This window comes from Ricinus communis, chromosome 5 (genome assembly GCF_019578655.1).
Source record: "Ricinus communis isolate WT05 ecotype wild-type chromosome 5, ASM1957865v1, whole genome shotgun sequence".
Taxonomy (NCBI): domain Eukaryota; kingdom Viridiplantae; phylum Streptophyta; class Magnoliopsida; order Malpighiales; family Euphorbiaceae; genus Ricinus; species Ricinus communis.
In genome coordinates this window covers 11,990,623-12,012,500 of record NC_063260.1, presented here as the reverse complement: position 1 = coordinate 12,012,500, position 21,878 = coordinate 11,990,623, and the positions used below count along the sequence as shown (strand labels likewise).

The 21,878-nt window shown below is 30.4% G+C and overlaps 2 protein-coding genes across 3 annotated transcripts; both read left to right on the top strand.

Moving 5' to 3' along the window:
* The first annotated feature begins 8,690 nt into the window (after nt 1–8,690).
* On the top strand, nt 8,691–11,400 carry LOC8283269 (transcription factor HRS1). The gene is made up of 5 exons (XM_002521795.4): nt 8,691–9,157; nt 9,412–9,671; nt 9,807–10,194; nt 10,642–10,718; nt 10,881–11,400. Exons 1-5 carry the CDS (start codon nt 8,944–8,946, stop codon nt 11,166–11,168), a joined length of 1,227 nt encoding a protein of 408 aa, XP_002521841.2. The 5' UTR covers nt 8,691–8,943; the 3' UTR covers nt 11,169–11,400.
* A 4,662-nt stretch (nt 11,401–16,062) lies between these two features.
* LOC8283270 (la-related protein 6C) lies at nt 16,063–19,627 on the top strand. Of its 2 annotated transcripts, none has more exons than XM_015720978.2 (10): nt 16,063–16,751; nt 17,415–17,496; nt 17,608–17,702; nt 17,797–17,868; nt 17,975–18,054; nt 18,146–18,224; nt 18,313–18,360; nt 18,451–18,501; nt 18,610–18,738; nt 19,051–19,627. In XM_015720978.2, exons 1-10 carry the CDS (start codon nt 16,335–16,337, stop codon nt 19,300–19,302), a joined length of 1,305 nt encoding a protein of 434 aa, XP_015576464.1. In that variant the 5' UTR covers nt 16,063–16,334; the 3' UTR covers nt 19,303–19,627. The 2 variants fall into 2 exon arrangements, with proteins under 2 accessions (XP_015576464.1, XP_002521842.1); XM_002521796.3 differs by having other exon boundaries at nt 16,065–16,751; nt 18,451–18,519.
* Nucleotides 19,628–21,878: the final 2,251 nt, after the last annotated feature.

Genomic DNA, 21,878 nt, shown 5'->3' with positions numbered 1-21,878 from the left:
TCGTAATTTTTGGGTTATGAAAATTCTTTTCTTTTATCTTTAAATGTGGATTAAAGATATAATCTAATCAGAATTTTAGTCAATAGATATTGTTCTTTTAAGCTTGAGTGTTTCAAATTTCATAATTAAAAGAAGCCATTTGATGAGCTTAATTTATTTATTTTTCATGTGATTTGTAGGATAAGTTTTATCATTCTCTCCAACATTAAAATGGTTATACGTCTTTATTGATTTAAAATAGTGATGTTTTATTAAGTTTTTAATTATTTGCATCATTTCAAGAAATAACTTTCACCTCTATAATGTTGGGTGAAAAATGATTGTAAATTGCAATCGCATGCAGACCCTACTTAGTTGCACTAATACCAACAATTTAACTCATTCAACCATTCTACTTCAAAATGACTTCTAATTTTATTAATTTTTTTTCTAATTAAGGGTGGTCTAATTAGTGTTACTACTAAATAAAACAGGAATATTTTTATTTAAATTCAAGTATTATGGTCCGCCATTCATAGACAATAATAGTGTATGTATATAGATATAAAAAGATGGCTTCTTTATTGGAAAATAAAGAAGCCATTTTCTAGTGGAACACATTTAATATTTGATAGTTAGAGATACCATTTTCTTGGATTCCTGAGAGTATCATCTGAAAATAAGATGCGTTTGCTTTGTCCATCAAATTATAAATTGGTTGGATTTGAGCCCTTCACTCGGTCAAGCCCTCTTTTTTCTTGTAAATTCCACGCTTCCCCTTTTGTTCAATTGACCATACTTTTTTAATGTGTTTGCTCTTCCCTCTTCTCTTTTTGGTTTTCTTGCCTTCAATTCCATGCCATCATTACTTTCATTAGAGGCAGCATTAGGAGAATCTTATTCCCTTTGACTACTCTTACATATTTTATTAATATCTTACCAGGAATTCTTCACACCGGATTTTACCAAATTGGCCCCTCTTCAACCCTATTTTTTAATTCACATCACCAAAAAAAATACTGTTTTTCTTGTTTTTTTACGAGTGATATATTACTTCATCTAATTTTTTCTATTAATTTATTAATACCATATTGCTAAAAATATTAGATTAAATAATTTTCTTCCAATCATCTAGGGTTAATATACTTTTGTCTAAACTACCTATAAAAACATAATGTTGCTGTACTTAAAACTTTTTATAATATATATGTTATTTTCCAAATTTGTTGAGATAATCTTTTTAAATCAATTGACATGAGATCACAGAAAATAATATTTATTACATGCATGCAACATGTCTTTTTATACATTATATTATACTGTGTAAATAACAAGATAATAATAATAGATGACATAAATTAAATGTTTGAAAATCGTATTACTGGGAAGTATGTATCATATTTCTTAAAAAGTTGACGGATGTATGAAAAATGTTTTTTGAGGGTAATTTTCCTTCTTTAAAAATCAATTTCTAATATTTGAAGTACATAAAAAAATGTTATTTTTTATTTTATTTTAAAATATTTAAATTTACTTAACTGTTTTTTATTTATAATTTTTAGTTAATAAAAATATTATCAATAAATTATATTTATTATGTACTTGTAATATTAATTCATAACTAATTTTGTTATCATAAATTTCTACATGTTCAAAAAAGTTATTTCTTTTATTCAAAAAATAAAATCTATTTTTTATTATGAATTTTATTTCTTTTGCCATGAGAAAATATATTCTTGTGTTGAATGTATTTTGGATCATCAAATACTTGGAATATTTTCTTCAGAAATTATTTTTGAAAAATAAAATTAAACCTTAAAAGCATTTCAAAGTCATACTCATTTTCTATTATAGAGAATATTATATATAAAAAAATAAGTTTTTAAAAGATTCTTTAATTTATCATTCTTTTCTAAAATAATTTAATCCTTACATTTTAAAAAAATTGACTTTTAAAATAGCTTTTAAATATACTATATTATTTTTTTAGTTATGAGTCACATTTTTCTCTTTATTAATTACTTTTTTAATTTTATTAATAAAAAATAAAATATAGAGTACAATTGAAATACATACACAAACATCTCAAAATAAATTAAAATAGAAAATTAATCGTTTATAATTTAGTACGAAATAGAATGGAAAGTGGTAGTATAATACATATATTTTTAAAATAAATTAAAATAAAACAATTAATTATTTATAATTTAATAAATAAATACATAGAAAATATTGTTAGAATGCTCTGAGTGCTAATGTAATGCAGCTACTCGGACCATAGATTTGAAAACACACTTAAAAGATTTTGACTATATCCTTGGTTTACGGACAACCTTAAAAGGGTAAAATGGACAATTCGGAAAAAGATAGAATACAAATATAAGATTCTTTGAGTAGAAGCGTCCGAAAGAACTAATGAAGATGCGGTAACCCGGAGTGGATCCATTGAAATCCCAAACGACACGTTTCATATAGAATTCTGAAGCAAGAAAATATAAATTATTGTTTTTAGCTTTTACTATCATATTAATAAAAAAAACCTGTAAACGAATTAAATCTATCATGAAATATTCATAATTCGATTCGGTAAAAGCTTGTCCGAGCTACTTAATAAAGATTTGTTAATATTAACAAATCAAGCTCAAACTTATCAATATTCGGCTCGTTGGCTCGCGAGCTAGTTCGTTTACAGACTTATAAATTTATTCGTTAGCTAATTTATTAATGAATTTATGTTTAAACTCATAAAAAATATATAATATTTTATTTTAATATCTTATTTTATATATTTATAAATATTTATTAATTTCTATAAACTAACGTGTAAAAGTATTTTTATTTTTATTATATAGTATAATTAATTTTTATTAAATATTTAATGTTTAAAATCAATCGATTCAACCTGATGAAATAAACTATATTATTAAATAAAATAATAAAATTTTAAAATTTAAGTCAAAATTAAAAAATAAATTTTAAATAAATTTTAACGAGTCGAGTTCGAAATGAGTTCAAATTCAATTTGAGATCATAATTATTAAATTCTAGCTTGATTTGAGTTTGTGCAGTAGTAATAAACCAAACTCAAACTTATTAAAATTCGGCTCGGTTCGGTTCGTTTACAACCCTACTAAAAAATTGATATGTCATTAGGTTAACAGAAAATCATAATAGAAAAGTTTATAAATTCTTACCACTTGGAATTCTTCACTTTCATTAACAAAACACTAATGGAAATATCATCTTCATGTTCATTCAATTATGGAATTCACATTTCTTAGGCTTCAAACTAATGAAAAGCGTAAAATTATTATTTTTTATCATACCTGAGACTTGCATAAAAGATTTTAACCTATAGAAAAATGAAAAAAAGAAAAGAAAGATAGCATTTCTTTTTAGTAATTATATTTAAATAGAATAATTTTATTAAAGTATGTTATCGGATTGGTACAGTGGTGTGATTGAACAATTCTACAGTAATATAAAAGGGAATAATTTAATTAGTGAGAGTATCATTTTGGCATCGTTTGAGTTGACAGATTCTAAAATCTACAAATTTAAATTATTTATAAATTTTATTGTTTAAATTAAATATAAAAAAAATAGATTTTTATTTAAAACTATTTAATTTTGAAATAATAAAAATTCACCCGTGGAAATATTATAATAAAAATAGTAGATTTTGAAATTTTTTATAAAAAAATTTATTATTTTGAAATCCCTGGATATAAATGATCCTTTATGAGTATATAATATAATGTATAACATCAAATTTTAATATTTCAGAAAAATGATTTTAATAAGAACCAAAATTAGGAATGCAGGGAGTATTGAATGGTGTATTGCAAAACAGCTAGTGGATCCCGTGCATGAAACAGAAAGATTCTTAATTCTACAGAAGAGGAAATAAGGAATCTAATTGGCTGTAAAAGTTTGTCCTCTTTTCTGAGTGGGCTCTGTGATCGTGAACAACCAAGGCATCTATCAATCTTCATCTTCTAAAATGAAGAATTAGTACAGACTTCCCATTAAATTAATTAAATTATTATTTTTTTTTTTAATATATATGGTTCCAACTGAAATATCAGGCAAAATTGGAATTTGGGACCCACAGATTACCCTCTCCCTAGATTCCTCATCTCTAAGCTAAGCACCCTTCATTCTTTTGTGCTCTTTCTTCTACAAATTGACAAATACACTTTACTCTTCTCTCTCTTTTTTGGTTGAGGTTGGTGTTGAATAATAATCAATGCATTTCAATCAAGCAATCACATGAAATATTTTTGTGTCTTTTTCTCGAAAGGGAATCTATCTGTGAGGGGGTGGTTCCTCTTTTTTTGCAGTGTATTTTGTATTTCTTCTTGTGTTTTCTTTTTCCTTGAAAGGGAATCTATCTATGAGAGGTGGGTTCATCTTCTACTAGTGTATTTTGTAATATTCTATAAATAAATAAATAAAAATTACAGTTTAAATTTTTGTTTTCTTTATATATATACATATGTAGTCTTAAAAGCTAAATTCTTTAACTTTGTGTGTTATGAAGTAGGCATTCAGCTATTATTAATGTTTGTTTGACTAAGTGATGTGGAATGTTGTTTTAGATAGAGGTGTATGTCTTTCTTACCAAGTTATTCCCAATTCAATTAACTGTTATAGAGAATTAAGTGGTATATTGCCATAAGTAATTTCTTTCTATGATTTTATTGAAGAGATAAAGCGAGTCTTGAATTATAAAATCTCACCTTATGTTTATCTATAAAAGTATTACTTTAGTTTATATGTGATAATATAAATAAGTAGATACAGCTGTGTAACTTAAATTAGGAATCTCTAACTCTGATTTCGTGATGTCTCTCAAAAATAAATTTGATTCGATCCAAACCTGTGGATGTTTTTTGGTATAATTTGTGCATTAATATTTTTGGAGCAGCATTACAAACACATAGGTACTAGTTGGTTAGCTCCTCAGTGACAATACTACACGATGGTCTACTGAAGATAAAGTATTTTCTTTTATAGGTCAATACCCATATTTGAGTTATTGTAATATTCTGACTTTTGATAATTTTAAATTTTTTATTTTTATTGACATTATATTTTTAAATATATAAACAGTTTAAAAAATACGACGTAAATTTTAATACTTGAAACGGTGCACTGTTTTAATTATATCTTTAATTTTTTTCTCTTTATAGATATATTTATATCTTATTTCTCTATCCTCGAGGATTCATATATCTTTAGAAATAGATAGCATATAAACGACTTTTTCATGATCAAAGTTTTTTAAAATTGATGTGTTGGCGGAGTCTATTTCATTAGTGGACATCTCTTTGATGCGTCTTCATTATCATTGTTGAAGTGGGTCAAAAGGAACATCGTTATTCATTACTAACATTTAACAATTTCTTCTTTATTGTTTTAGGGTTTCTAAAAGAGAATTGAAAAATTGAGAGTATGTGATTTCTCTTTTATATTTACACTCAAGCCCTGTATATAGTTTCTAGTTCTATCAATTAAGAACTATCTAAAATTATATTAAGGATCTAAAGATGGGTTTGGCATTGTTTTATATGATCTCTTTAAGAAAATATAAGTGAAAGATAAAAGCACAAGATATCTAACTACAATTTAACAATAAGCATATTGCCAAGATGTAATTACAGAATGAAAATAAGAACTGAATATTAGCATTTATTATTAAACAGTCTTTAATGTGCAACCACTATAAGAATGGAAAGAATAGAAAGAAAAAGGATAAAATGGTTTCCTTTTGGCACTATGTAAGTATGGAGTATTAAAATAAGAACCCATCACCAACAACTAGTTTTCATGCAGAAAACAAGATTCCTTAGGTGGCGTGTGGACCGTTGAGCAAAGACGACCATAAATTTGGGTTTTGGAATCAACAAAAGTACATTTTTTTCTTTCTAATTCTTCAATTAAAAACCACATGGTACAAAAAGTTGTGATTCCCTTCGAACTTGCGGAAGAAAAAAGAATCCTAAACCAAACAACAAAGAAGAATCTTTACCATTAGTGAAATAAAAAAATCTTACTCGTGTACGACTGTATCAGTAAAAAAGATAAATAAGAAATTAATTAACTATTGGAAGATGGTTAATTGTATAAAACTCCATAATAATGGAAAAGGAAATAATGATTTGTTTTTGAAATGCGAAAGCTGTTGAGGTGCTATTGGTCAGAGACTTGAGGGTCAACATTCCATCTCGGTGGCCTTCTTCTTGTTCCCCGAAATAGAAATGAAAAATAATGATTCTAGTCTTTGACGTCCAAGAAACAGAAAAATTAAAAGGCCATCCCCTTGTTATCTTTTTAAAACAAAAATCATAGAATAACTCTCCTTTATTTGACTGTAAAACCCTTTTCCTCACTTAATCCAATCTTTGAGAATCAAATATAATAATAACATAATGTGATGAAGCAAGTCAATTTGACCGATTCAAGATATTTTTAACTAGACTAGTTCAATAAATTTAAGACTTTTACTTATTGAAATCCTACAAAGTCATTTCACACTTTCTTCTCTTTTTATTTTTTTGGTCTCAAAACAAAAAAAAGAAAAGAAAAGTGCACACATTAATTATAAAGTTAAGAAGAGCAACTCTTTTATTATTTCATGTGTTTGTTGTTTGTGGATTATACATGGCTTTTGGACCACCCCCTTCTGTTTTTGCCACTTTGTTTCAATAAAAGGGTTTTGCATTGGAAGTGTACAAAAGAGTACCACATCTTCTTGAATTGTAGTTTTTGTTCCAAAATAGTGTTTTGATGTTGATTAGCACTCACTATTAGTTACATGCATCTTATGAATCATTTACTTTGTATTTCCATGAGGTGGTATTAGTTTTTATTTGCAGACCATTTTAAGTTCACTTTTTTCTATTTGTGGACATGTTTTTTATAATTTCAAATTGGGTTTTAAATTCCAATTCAACATTAATTGTTGATGATATAACTAGCTAGGACAAATAAATCAGAATAAATTATACTATTAAATAAGTTGTGATAAAAAATAAAATGAACAAAAATGTATAGTGTGTGAATTGAGGTTGGGGCACAAAGGAAACGAGTCTGACTTCTTAATAGCAAATCTATGAAATTCCTTCTCAAAATCTCTTTGCTTTGCAACCTGAAAAATAAAAATGAACCCTTCAAGGATTCAAAAGGCCAAACTAACATAAATTAGTAAAAAAGGAAAAAAATTAAAAGAAGAGTAGGAGTACGACAGAAAGGAGATTCCAATCTGTACAACTCGTCAATCCGCCGAGTCTTTGAGTTTGCCAATACCGTGTCCATCAGGATACTAATACTATACTCCTTTATCAACTCTTTTATTTTTATTTATTTACTTATAAAGTTTCACTTCTTCTTACTATATTGTAAATTTATTAATATTTTATTCTATTTTTTCCACAAATAAATTAATTATTTCATGAAATCCTATCTATAGATTTTGTATTATATGAATTTGACTATTATGATTTTATTTCTGAGTTAGTAAAATAATAAATGTACCGAATTTATTATACTTTAATGTCTAATGTAATTATTTCTTGTGATACTGCTTGTGAATTTTGAACTTGAGATAATAAATTAAAAAGAATCTCAATAAATTTACTCTCCTGCTAAGGTTAACAGGCGGGATGGAAGCTGCTTCTTGTGATTTTAATATTAAGTAAAATACTGGGGAAAATTAGTTAAAATTTGTCAATTAGCTAAATAATTTAAATATTTAGGCACTTGACAATTTACCTATAAAAACTTATATAAAATCTGCAATTTAAAGTAAAAACAAATATCGATATTTATATTAACTAATAAATAATATTTTTGATATTTAATTATCAAATTAATAAATAAAAAAATAATATATAAATATTATCTATTAAAATTGAACATAAAATGTAATAATATTTATTTATTACGTACATGTTTACGTTAAATAAGAATAATTTTTTTTAAATTCAATCCGACTAAAAATAGTGTTATGTGAAGGTCAACATCAAAAAATATTACAGAGTCCAAAAATGAGGAAGCAAGTGATAAAAGACCTAGGAGAATGGCCTCAGGTCTGTACAGCTTTCAACTGTAGAGACAGTTCATTACAGGCCTGGCAAAAGTAAAAAGAGAAACAACCTTTCTTTCCTAAGGAAGAAAGATTGCTTCAACCCATAAAAAAATTAGAAAGTTAACGTTGATATAAAATATAGAAGCTAATCAGGTAGCCAAAAGACCGTTGCAGCTCAACCATGTATATATCTGTAAACTTCATTTGTAAAGACTCAAAATTCTTATTCCTTTGTAAAGAATCATCGTCGCTCAATAAACTTAAATTTCACAAATGTTAAATTATTTAAATACACTTTATAGTTCAGAAAGATTTTTGTTCACGAAAATAAATACATAAATAATAAAAAATGCACTCCACTGTTGCATGAACAAAATATATATCTTCTGATAAAAAGAAAGGAGAAAAGAAAAAATTGGAAAAGGAAAGGTAATTGGCGAGTTTAATGCGTGAGTTAAAGCGGATGTAACTCGGTCAAGAATACATAGATAAAATATGCGACGACGCGAAATAGATTTTTATAACCCGAAAAAACCCAAAACAACAGAATCTTCGCGCTCTCTCTCTATCTATTATTATATTCCTTAAATTCTTTTTATTTATTTTCAACAGAATAAAAAAAAAGAAAAAAGAAGAAGAAACAAACGCTTCTCTCTCACTCTACATCCCAATTCACACTGCTCTATATATACGTAGATCTCTCCATTTCTCCATCTCTCTCTCCATTTCACACTTTCTACTTTCATTTTACCGAATACCCACAAACAAAGAACAAGAAAAGAAATTAGATAAAGCTGTGTGTGTGCGCGTTTCTTTTTATTTGATTGATTGACGGATAGAGAGATTTGATAGATAAAAGAGAATTAATTATAATGGGTTCGCTTCCGCCGGAACTGAGCTTGGATTTTAGGCCAAGCTATGTACCTAAAACGATCAGTGATATTCTAAAGGAGGTTTCTTTGATCAGGAATGTTTCTGATAAGGTTTCGAAGCTTGATGGTTTTGTTAACGGATTACAAGAAGAAATGAAAAAGATCGATGCTTTTAAACGCGAGCTCCCTCTTTGTATGCTTCTCTTGAATGATGGTTCGTTCTTCTTCTTCTTATATAATCTTTTCATTCAACTATTTATTATAATTATTTTTATTTTTTGAAAAGAAGAGCTTTAATGGCTTATTTTTCTTTTGATCAATCTTGATTTTGATTGATTGTTTTTGAGACTTTGGCTTACTGGCCTTGTTTCGATTTTCAGCCTATGAAATAGGTTATGTTTGTTTTTTTAGTGCTGCAGTGTAGGTTTTAGTTAATGACACGCTGTATCTTTTACTATTTGGATGCAGCAATTCTATTTTTGAAATCAGAGTTAATGCAATGCGCAGCATTAGACCATCAACCAATTTTAGAAGAATTCATGCCACTGAAGAAACACAGCGATCGCGATGACGATGACGATGGTGATCAAGATGGTCCAATCAAAAAGGAAAAAGATACTAAAGATAAGAAAAATTGGATGAGCTCTGTTCAGTTATGGAACACTGATGATCATCCTTCTACCCATAACATTCTTGAGACAAAACAAAATCTCCAACTAGAATCTAAGGTATCTATTAACAAAATAATTACTTTTTTTTTTTTTTTTACCGAAGTTCATGTGAGTTTGTGTGATGTCTTTCCAGGTTGAAAATCCTTATAATAAGAGCGCTGATCTGTCTATTCTGTTGTTTTATTTTGACAGACAACTAAGAAAGGAAATTATCAGTATGCAAATGATGATACATTCTCAGCATGTAAAAGCAGGAGTGCAGCAAGAGCATTTATGCCATTTAAGACCTATCCTGATTTATCAAGGAAGGAGGATAAGCACAGTACTCAGGAATTGCCAGTTCCTGGTCTTTCTCTTTTAACTCCTGGAATCAAGAACTTGAGAGAGGAATCTACTTCAACAGGCTCAAGAGTCAGCTGTAGTAGAGCAGTTTCCTCTTCTACCCCTAATCCTCAATCAAATTTACGAAATGGACCACAATCACCTCAACAACAGACTGCTAGGAAGCAGAGAAGGTGCTGGTCCCCAGAGTTGCATCGCCGGTTTGTCAGTGCTCTGCAGCAACTTGGAGGATCTCAAGGTTAGCACTTGTTAATTAATTCGATTTCAAATGAAACACTTATGGTGATTTTGGTCTGATGTCTTTGGTATAAGATTCTGATTTATGGTTTAGAATTATGTAGATTGCTTAATGATAAATGGCAGTGACGGTGTGCAAGATATGTCAATTTTTTTTTCTCTTAGTTGGAGTTTATTTTGAAAGGTGGGGAGTGTGGTTAAGAGACTAAGACATAAGCAGTTAACGTTTGCAAGTTATGTACGAGTTGGTTGGAATCTTGGAGATAGAGATGAGATAAGAGACTGGAAAGCTAAAAGAATTAATGAATCTGATGGAAGTCTGAAAGTACAATTGATTGATTTTGTATTTTGAGGTTATCGAGATGTGCTGAACATTTGCTCTTTGATCAGTGTCTTCCTGTTTCCCCTTTTCAAGGCTTCTAATTAGAATTTTCTGGATTTCTTGCAGCTGCTACTCCAAAGCAAATTAGAGAACTCATGCAAGTTGATGGCTTGACCAATGATGAAGTAAAGAGTCATTTGCAAGTGAGTTTTCTATTTGCAACTTATACCTTGACTTGATTTACAGAACCTGAGTAAAAAGAAAGAACATTTTTAAATTGCTTAAGCAATCTCCTCTTTCTTGCCTCATTCTAATATTGTTTTTAATTTTTGAAAATTGACGGAAATTCTTTCTTGTCACTGCAGAAATACCGGCTTCATACACGAAGAATGCCATCAGCTACAGCTGCCGCTACAAACCATTCTTTAGTTGTTTTGGGGGGAGGCTTGCGGATGTCTCAAGATCAGTATGGTGATGACTCAAAGGCTGCTGGTTCCCAGTCTGGCTCTCCTCAAGGTCCCCTGCAGTTGGCAGGAAATACAGGGGCGACCTCCACTACAGGAGGTGATAGTATGGAAGATGATGAGGATGCCAAATCTGAGGGCTATAGCTGGAAAAGTCAAATTCACAGATCAGGAAAAGTTCATGTATAGAGTATATCCACCATGAATTTTGCAGATAAAAGTATACATGGGAGGATTATATGACTTGAAAAGAAAAATAATACACAAATTTTTATATGTTCGAGAGGAATCTGTGGGAGTGAGAAATTTTGCAGATATAGCTTTCCTTCTGTCTTGAAATTGAGTTTTGTAATCGCTCGGAATTGATATTAAGAATTCAGATACCCATGTTTGCATGGAAGAACGAGGCCCTATTCTCATACCCTTTTAGCTTTTCTAATTTTTTTTTTCCAATTTTAGGGTTGGAAATGCTTCATTGGTAGAGCTTTTAATTCCACTTCCTTGCTTCTATTAGATTTTCAAGTTTAGAAGACATCAGGTCTTCTGGAACTTGATTCAATGTCTATGATAAATATCAAAATGATTACTTGGAGCTCTGGTTCAAATTATCTCTACTTTGGTAGCTTAAAAAATTGTTCTCTGTGGGGGAAAGATGACAGTTGGTAGAATTCTGATGAGGAAAAAATATAATAATTCTCCAACTCTTGTTGCCAGAAACGCCAAGGAGAATAGCTAAAATTTCAACCTGGAACTATTGTAAGATTCCTAGTCTTTTGTAAATTTTGCCGTCTTTCTCCAAAGGGAATTAAACAAGAAATTAGGAATACTTCATTTTCAATATTGACAGTCCCTTTCGTTTTTAACAGGTAGGTCTTGTCAGAATTTTCAAAAGTCTTATCTTTACCATTAACTATTATTACAGAACCAGATTTCTTTCTTCTGCAGAAAAAAGCTGCCTTTTAATTTTTCTTTGCCTGTTGGACATAAACATCCTAGCCGATATACTCTTTAAGACTAGGGACTCGTAACTTGCATCCTTTCCTGGCTTTCTTTTTAGGTATGCATTTATTGTCAGATTAAAATTTTAGATCCGAATGGCTGAGCAAACTTATAAGCTCAGTCTCTGTAGCCAAAACAAAGATCAAACTTTTACACACACAAAATAAAGAAAAGGAAGCCAACTTCTTCACCTCAAACTTTCTGTTATGTGGTCACTGTGCTCAAGATTTAAACTAGATTCAATCTTATGTTTCTTTTAGAAGCTCCCAATGTCCCTCATCTTGGGAATCTTGGTGTTTTAAGGTGTCCATGTTAGGATCATGTGCCTGATATAGTGGGGAACTGGCAATTATTCTTGTTACCAGGATCAACGTTAACATGCCTTACAAGAATTTAATTATAAATTTCAGTGTCCAATTGGTTGGTGATTAATGTTTTGGTTGTACAAGAAGACAATGCGAGATCCAGACCTTATATTCCTTCACTTTTCCTGTGATTTTGTCCAATCTAAATTATTCTGGGATAAGGGTTTCTTTTTCAAGGAAATGATAAGATGGACAAAAAATAAAAAAACAAAAAAACCAGTTGTCCTTGCTCTTAATAGTTATCTATTTGGCATTTTTCCTTTTCTTTTTTCTTTTTCTTAAAAAACAAAAGTTCTTTAACTCTTTTTGGGGCTATTTTCTTTTGATCTTTCTTCTCTGTGATTAAAATGTATAAATTTAACCTCGAAGTAATTTAGTTCACTAAAATTTGCAGTTAGCTATGACAATTGAAGTATGTTTGGGAAATAAGAAAACTGACCAAAGCTGATTTTGACCTCAGGCCTAATTGCGTATCACAATTCTGGTTACTTTAGAAATGGAAAAATAAAATTAAAAGGATTATCAAATTTGAATATTTTAAAACTTTGCATAACATATTTATAATCCTTACACCGAGAAAATAATTACGTGTCTCATTTTTCAATTATTTGTTAACAAAAACCAATTATTTCAAAAACATATATATATTACATATAATATCAACATTTCAGTACATATGATTTAGTGCCAGCTAACAGAATTATTTAGTCAATTCTTAAATATCCTCAGATTTTTATCCTTTCACCTAACCCAGTCGTATCCCACTAATAATAATTATCAATTTTTTTTTTAATTTTAATTTTAATTTAAAAAAAAAAACACAATAAGTTTCTATGGCAAGTGCATGACAAAACAGTCACTCTCAGAAACAAAATAATGGAGAGAATCTTACAGACAAGATATACAATGAAAGAGAGCCCACCATTGATAAGGTGAAATAAGTGAGTGAAAATGATAGAACCTCTCATTAATTTTATCCTCTAAATAAGGTTAATCAACTTAATTAATTGAGATGTTGTTTAATTAGATTTTTCAAGTCTTAAGTACTGTTGCGTTTCTTTAATTAGAAGACAGAGAATAGAATCAATATGTACAATGCACTGCAGCAGCTAATTTAAGGACAATAATCTATTTAATAAACCCACATGGCAAATGGCAGCTTAGATACAATTAAAGATTTGAATGCATGGAGTTGGTCCTACATGTAATGTAACCAAGAACAATATTCCTATTGAAGATTCCTTCAAAGACCAGCCATAGATTATGATTCCTCCTGATAGCTTTGGTGTCTATAATTAGGCAACTTTTTAATTGCAACCAAAAGCAAGAAAGAAAGAAAAAAAAAGTTATTTCAAAAGGGCAACCTGCCAAAAAGGCCAACCAATTCAATTACTTATTTTAATAATAGTTATCATTTTCCCCCATTTTCAATACATCATGAATTTATTCAATTTTTATACTAGGCCAACACAAGCTTATGACCAAATCAAAGTGAAAATCTAATTAGACTTGTATAAATAAGTGTACATTTAGTTGTTTGAGAGTACTGCAACACGACATAAATAAAATAATAAATTTAACTTATTTTTTTAAATAAACCAATTATAGAATTTACACAATTCTCTTGTAGAAAAATAGAATCTTGATAAAGTAAATAAATATTGGGAACAAGAAAGGGCTATTTTGATCATAATGTATGTCAGACCACCCAATATAGAGGGGATTCACCTTCTGCTTTGAAGAAGGTGTAAAATATTAATTGTCATAATATTGCAAGGCAGACAATATGAGCTCTAATGGTATTCTTAATGATTTTCAGTTTCCATTTAAAGCATTGGGTGAATAAAGGTGCGACCTCTATTTAGCCAAATATGTTCATTTTTAACTATAATGAATGCAAAAGAAAAAAAAATAGTATCTTCTGACTGCATGATTAATGCTAATGACATTCTAAAGCTAGGATTAACTTGCAATTTGATAGGGTGGCTTGGGATTTGATTAGGGTCTTAATTTATTTAAAATACTGGTTTGGTTTGAGTAGTACTCCCTCTTTGTTGCTATTGATTGAGTTGGAGTGGCATGGCTTTCAAACATCCTATTCTCAATGATTATAGCTCCATTTGTAGGGCAATTGTTACAATCACACTCTCTGACAGGCGTGTGTGTTTGTGAATCATCAAACCTGGCTGAGGATGTTTAGAAAAATAAATGTAAGAAGATTTGTTCTGGGCCTTTAACCCAAATTCTAATTTTCGCTCATCATCAGACTCATTCCTCAAAGCCTTGTGTTTTCATGTTGGACCTGAAGCTTGGGAGTCCGGATGTAGCCAGAGTTCTTAAAAGGCCTCTTTGCCATGGTTTAAATGATAGCATCTCATCGTAGCTATGAAACCCTAACGTCCAACCACAATACCTTTTTATAACTTGATAATAGCTTGTTAATATTCGATTTCACTTCCACATATATCTGCTTCTTCTTTTTCTTTTTTCCAAAATTTTCTCACACCTTTCACAAGCATACAGAAATTGATATTTTGTAGCATTAAACTGAAAACTGTAAGTCTCACATGAGATCCTTGTTCAAGTGATCATCATACAAATTTGTTTTTCCTTTTTATTCTCTTGGTTCATAATAAACTCAGAAGATTTATATAATCGTTAAATATTTTGAGTAAATAGATATAATCTCTCTCTCTCTCTCTCTATATATATATATATATATATATATTATAGTTTTTCTATTCATTTATTGATTAATAAGTTTCATTCCTAATAAAACACCGACTCTAATCCTAAATAATAGTAAATTTATTATATTTTAATATTGTGTTAATTAGTAAATAGTTTCTTAAATTTATAAAAAAATTTCCTAATCATATAATAATACTAATTCTATCTTAAAAAATAACATATTAATTATATTATAATATTATATTAATTAATAAATAATTTTCTAATTAGGTAATAATACTAATTTTATCTTAAGAAAACAACATATTGATTGTATCTTTAATATTATATTAACTAATAAATTAATTTTTTAATTAGACAATAATTTTAATTTTAAAAGTTACATCTTAACTTATATTTTTAATATTATATTTAATAATAAACTAATTTTTTTAATTATAATAAAATTTTAATCCTAAAAAAATAGTAATATAACTTAATTAAAATTAATTAATAACTATTTTTAAAATAATTTTTATATTATTACATTAATAAAATTTAAAAATCTAAAAATTAAAGATATTTAAAAATAATTAGTTTGCTATTATTTTTTAAAATATTATAAATTAATATTAAATATTAAAAATTTTATTAAATTGTATCTATCAATTTAATTTTATAATCGGTCATGTAACGCACGGATAAACGATTAGTATAATTATAAATTTTGGACCCAAAAAATAAAATAGATAAATAAGAAACTTTATAAGTGTTTTTTAGTCAATTTGTATAAAATCTGTTTTTGCTTGAAAAAGATAAAAGAAAAGAATTTGAAAAATATTTATATTTTAATCTTTCTTCTTATTTTCTCTTTAATAAAATATATATTATCTATTACTCAGAATCTCTCATGTTTAATACTTGTGGGAAGTAATCCGATAAAAAGAATTTCTAAAAATAGAATGGATATGAGAAAGTGTGATTTGAAGAGACAGTATTAATAAAATGTGGTAAAAATTAATAATAATTAATCATCATCATCATCATCCATCGGAAGGACTAAATTTTGTGATTGGAGGGAGGGGAGAGAGAAATGGTGAAAGAGAATAAGGTTTTTGTGGCAAATAGGCAAACGCCAAACCTCAAATAACTGGTCAAACACCACAAGGAACGGTCTTTTGTAATAAAATAAAAATAAAAACTCGCTATCTGGGCGCGAAACGTGGATTCAATATCACACAATACAGTTACTAAACTTCAGGAAGAGAAACAGAAATACAACCAACAAGGATCAAAATTAATCAAAAGAAAAGAAAAAATCATGGCACAAGCACAGCCCCAAGGAAACATTGAAGAAGAAGAACAAGAATCCTCTATTGCAAAAGAATTGAAACAATCAACAATGTCAACAAAACTAAATGAGAGTACTATTACTAGTAGCAGCAGTAATACTAATAATGGTGTTTCTTTCAAATTCAATGCACAAGCCCCTGAATTTGTGCCAAGATCACATTCCTTTAATCAGAATCAGACCCAGATTCCCATTTCTGGTTATTTTTACCCATGCTTTCATTACCTTGGTGCTGCAAGTGGATCTGATTGGTTCTTTGTTGGAGATCAAGACCCTCATAATGCTGCTGCTACTTATTTGATTTCTAATCCTAACCTTGCTTTTCCTAATTCCTCTAACAAGACTACTCTTCTTACCGATGATCTTCGCCAAAAGATCCTCAAACAGGTTCCCTTTTCTTTTCAAGATTTGTTGCTCTTTCTTTTGGGTTTCCTTCTTTCTCTCTTTCTTTCTTTCGTTATCCTAATTCATATTTGAATTCATGGTTCAACTCTTAATGATTAATTTTGAGCCATCCTTGTCTCATTGTAGCATGGCATCATTGCTTGCCTCGATGAATTAAAACTAATGGTTGATTTAGATCAAGCCCAAATGTTTTTTAATAATCAGTTCAGGTGGTCAGGAGATCGTGTGGACAATGATTGTAACTTGAATGTTTGCTTTTTTTTTTTTTTTAATCAGCTATTGTTCCATTCATATCAGTGTTCGATTAATAACATATGCATTATTAGTATCAATTAATTGGCCTGGCGGATTGTCTTGTACTGTAAACGCCTAAATTGGGCTTCGCTATGAGAAAAGCATCCTAACCCGTTTACATGCATTTTGTTTTTGGTTGCATACTGTAATAGCATTTCCCATTATCTGCACATTTTGGACAGTAACGGAATTGTAATTCATTCAATCGAAATAGGCTGTTGTTTTTCATTGTATTAAGGTGTTGCTTCTTGTATACCTTAATCCTGCAACATTGATGTCGAAAGCGTATTTTGTTCGTTATAAGACACATTGAGAATCTCAAAAGTTGATCATGTTTTGTGTGTAAAATAGGTGGAGTATCAGTTCGGTGACATGAGTCTTCTTGCAAATGAATCCATGTCAAAACACATAAGTAAAGATCCTGAAGGTTATGGTAAGGATCATTGGAAAGGTTTTCTTTTCTTGTGAACCTATAAATAGAAGTTTATTACATTTCTGATTAAAACAACATTAACTCATTTACACCTTTTGGCTCCTAATACAGTGCCGATATCTGTTATTGCCTCCACAAAGAAAATGAAGTCCCTTGTTAATAACAATCATTTGCTTGCCCAAGCACTTCAGTCCTCTTCGAAACTCGTGAGTTTGGCTTAGTTTTCGCCTTTCTTTTCTAATTTTTAAAGCCAACACGCTGTCACATTTACACTGACCATCTATTACCTTGGCTTTGAAGGTTGTAAGTGAAGATAATAAGAAGGTTAAACGTAAACTCCCTTTTACTGAGAAAGACAGAGAAGAACTGCAGGTAGTAATTTCTCTGTTAGATAAATGGTTTGACGATATTGATATGAAAATTGAAAACCTTCTTTCCTTTTTCCGTTCTTTTTATCCTTTGCTAATGCACCTTGCAGTCTCGTACTGTTGTGGTGGAGAATCTGCCTGAAGATCATTCTCATCAAAACCTTGAGAAGATATTTAGTGTGGTTGGAAGGTTGAATCTATATACATTATTTCTTTGTCCAAGTATTTTTAGTATATCTTCAGGTCTTTGTTGTATATTAATAATTTCCATCTACAAACAGTGTAAAAACCATCAGAATATGCCATCCCCAAGAATCCAATTCGTCGCGCACAAAAAGTGATTTCTTCATGAGCAACAAGGTACTAATCTTAAATCCATGAACATGTTGTTGCTATGGTGAGAATCTTTTTTTCTTATGAACCATTCGTTTTTTTATGCTCTTACAAGCTACATGCACTTGTGGAGTTTGAGGGCTCAGAAGCAGCGGAGAAAGCGGTATGTCAAGATTGTTATAATCCTGAGTTGTAAAGCAAGCTATTTGTTCTTTTTCTTTGGGATAAAAATGAGAATATGTAACTACATCAGGTTGAGAATTTGAATGATGAAAGGAATTGGAGAAAAGGACTTCGAGTCAGGGTACTGCTCAGATGCTCAGTACGTCTAAACTAAAGCTGTTAATTCCACTATGTTGTATTCTTCTCCCTAATTGAAAGGTTAATAGTTTATAACTGTGAACTTGCCCAGCCAAAATCTGTTTTGAGAAACAGAAAGTCAGAGTTTGAAGGTCTTTTGGATGATGAAGATTTAGCACTTCCTGAATCAAACGAGGATTCTTCTCAGGTTAACAATGTAGAATCTGTCACAGAGAGTAACGTAAGGAACTTTCAACATCCGACCAATCATTTTGAAATATCTCTGCTAGACTGTGCATATTTACTTAGATACTATCTGGAATGAAAAATATTATGTGCATTTGCAGCATCCTTGCATGCTGCCCAAATCAGATTCTGTTTTGTTCAAATAAAGAGAAAATACTGTTGTTTTGGCATAAAAAAGCTTTTCTGCTAAATCCTTTCATGCCACATTTTTAGCATACAAAAGCAGCGTGCACATAATTTCTATGCTGTTTATCTGATTGAAACAATGTGAAAGTTAATGTTTAAATCTCTCATGAGATTTCTCCAGACGGAAGAAAATTCAGGGTCATCAAAGAAAGGATGGGCAAAAGGTCGGGGCAAGGGTAGAGGACGTGGCCAAAGCCATGGTGGGCGGGGCCTGCTTGCTCCTTCTCCACAATCTGTTAGCTCTCCCCAATGTGAAGCATCTGCTAAACATACATCGAAGGGTCCACGAATGCCTGACGGAACCAGGGGTTTCACCATGGGTCGTGGCAAGCCACTAGGTACTCCAACTCTGGCCAGTTCAATGGTGGAATAAATGGATATTTGGGCATTGATCAATTAGTCATTATTAAGTTGGTCTATTTTTTCTTATGGAGTTAGAGAAGCAAGAATTGGTTATGGAGCCAATAAAATATTTCGGCTAGTTATATTATTCTTTTTAGGCATTGCGGATGTTCCTTAATAACTTGAGGCTGTATTGTATAGTATAGTGTGTCTTGTGACAACAGTTGTAGGTATTATATTGTTCTTCTCGCTTGACATTTTCTGGAGCTATGTTGCTGTGGGCTGGAACTGAATTCCCAGTATTATTGTATCAACACTTTGAATAATGAATTTTGAGGGATGCATCCCTTTCTGTATCTCCCAGTATGGGAAAATAGATTCACTTCTGTGTAATATCTTCTATTCTGAATTTTTTTTTTTTTTACCATCTTGACATTAACAAAGCAGTATTACTGCCAGCTGAGAGTATTAAGAGTTTGGCAAAAGAAATATTCTTTTGTGCGTAGTTTGTTTTACCATCTTTTGGACTGTATGAGAAAAAGAAATTCATTTCATTCGGTTAAGAAAATTTATGTTTATGATATGAACTAAAAACCAAAGAGTCAAATACCTAATGCAAATAAACTAACCTAAGCAACTTGATCTTAAGAAATCATCTTGACTTTGGAGATAACTGTTGAGATATGATGACATAATGTTTGATGCAAGTACTGATGTATAAATATTTTGTTATCCTCCATATCAGATTAGGTAATATTTTAATTAATGTTTGATGTGAAATATGGAGGAGCTTATTTCTAGCTTCTGTTTTGTAAACAAACTTTTTTAAATCATGGAAGTTTGGTTAACAAACCTCTAGCATAGATCATGTATAAATATATTCTATCAACTAATGAAGAGAGTGCGTAAAAAAAAAGAAAAAGAAAACTTCTGCTCCATGCCAACAAATGGTATCAGAGCTTTTTTGATCTTGCAGGACTGTGTGAGTGTCTAAAGATAAATCCAAAAAAAAAAAATCTTTTTTTTCTCAGTTGATTTGCTTCATCTTTTCTCTTTTTCAATGACGTCTAGCAGCACTTCTCTTGCACCTCCTCACTTTAATGGTGAAAACTATCATGTATGGGCTGTAAAAATGAAGGCTTATCTTAGAGGTCTTGGACTATGGCAGTATGTGGAAGAGGATAGAGCTATTCCTCTTCTGAGACAGAACCCAACGTTGCATCAAATAAGGCAGCATGAAGAAGAAGTTGTCAAAGCTCCAAAGGCCCTGTCCTACATTCATGCAGCTGTTTCAGATCCTATATTCACCAAGATCATAGCTTGTGAATCAGCACATGAGGCTTGGGAGAAATTGAAGACAGAATTCCAAGGATCTGATAAGACAAGACAAATGCAAGTTTTTAATCTGAGAAAAGAATTTGAGCTGTTAAAGATGAAAGATACAGAGAAGGTGAAGGACTATGTGGATAGAGTCATGAAGATAGTCAATCAGATAAGGTTGCTGGGAGAAGAGTTGGAAGAGAGGAGAATTGTTGAAAAGGTTATGGTGACTCTTCTAAAAAAATTTGAAGCAAAAATTTCTTCTCTTGAGGACGCTTGGGACATGTTTCAAATAACTTTGCCAGAGCTAACAAATGCTTTACTGGCTGTTGAACAAAGAAAAGCACTCAGGGAAGAAGAAAGTGTAGGAGAAAAAGCACTTGCAGCAGTACAAAAGATGAGTTCAGATGAAGGAGGATCAAAGAACCAAATTGTTCACAAGAAGGGAAAGAATAAGAAAATTGGAAGATGGAGAGGCAAAAAGGATAAATATCCACCTTGTCCCTACTGCAAAAAAATCAAATGACACAAAGAACTATTGTTGGTTCCGGCCTGGTGCTCAATGTAAGATCTATAAACAATTTGGTCACACTGAGAGGGTATGTACCACAAGAAATGACCAGCAGATACAGGCACAACTAGCTCAAACAACAGAAGATAGTGATTATCAACAGGAGAAGTTGTTTGCTGCCACTCAAGTTGAAGAATTTGGTGTTTCAGTCGAAAGTGCTGATGTATGGCTAGTTGATAGCGGATGCACAAACCACATGACAACAAGCTTAAAAAGCTTTGAAGATCTTGATATGAACTATTCCTCAAAAGTCAGAATTGGAGATGGAAGACTTGTAGATGTTAAAGGCAAGGGAGCAGTCCGTGTGCAAACTATCTCTGGTACAAAAATTCTTACTGATGTTCTCTTTGTGCCTGAGATAAATCAAAATTTATTATCAGTTGGTCAGTTATTAGAAAATAGTTATATGCTGGTGTTTAAGAATGGAACTTGTGAAGTCAGTAGTCCCACTGGCATGAGAATGTTCTCAGTTAAAATGAACAAAAGAAGTTTTCCATTGACTTGGAAAACAATTGAGTTTGAATCTTGTCTCAGTCTTAAAGAAGAAACGTCACTGTGGCACAAAAGATTTGGTCATGCAAATCTTAAAATACTTGAATTAATTTACAAAAGGAATTTAGTTTCTGGAATGCCACAAGTGATTGAAAACACCAGTGTATGTGACACATGTCAGCTTGGAAAACTCAGCCAATTACCATTTCCTGCTGGTCAAGCCT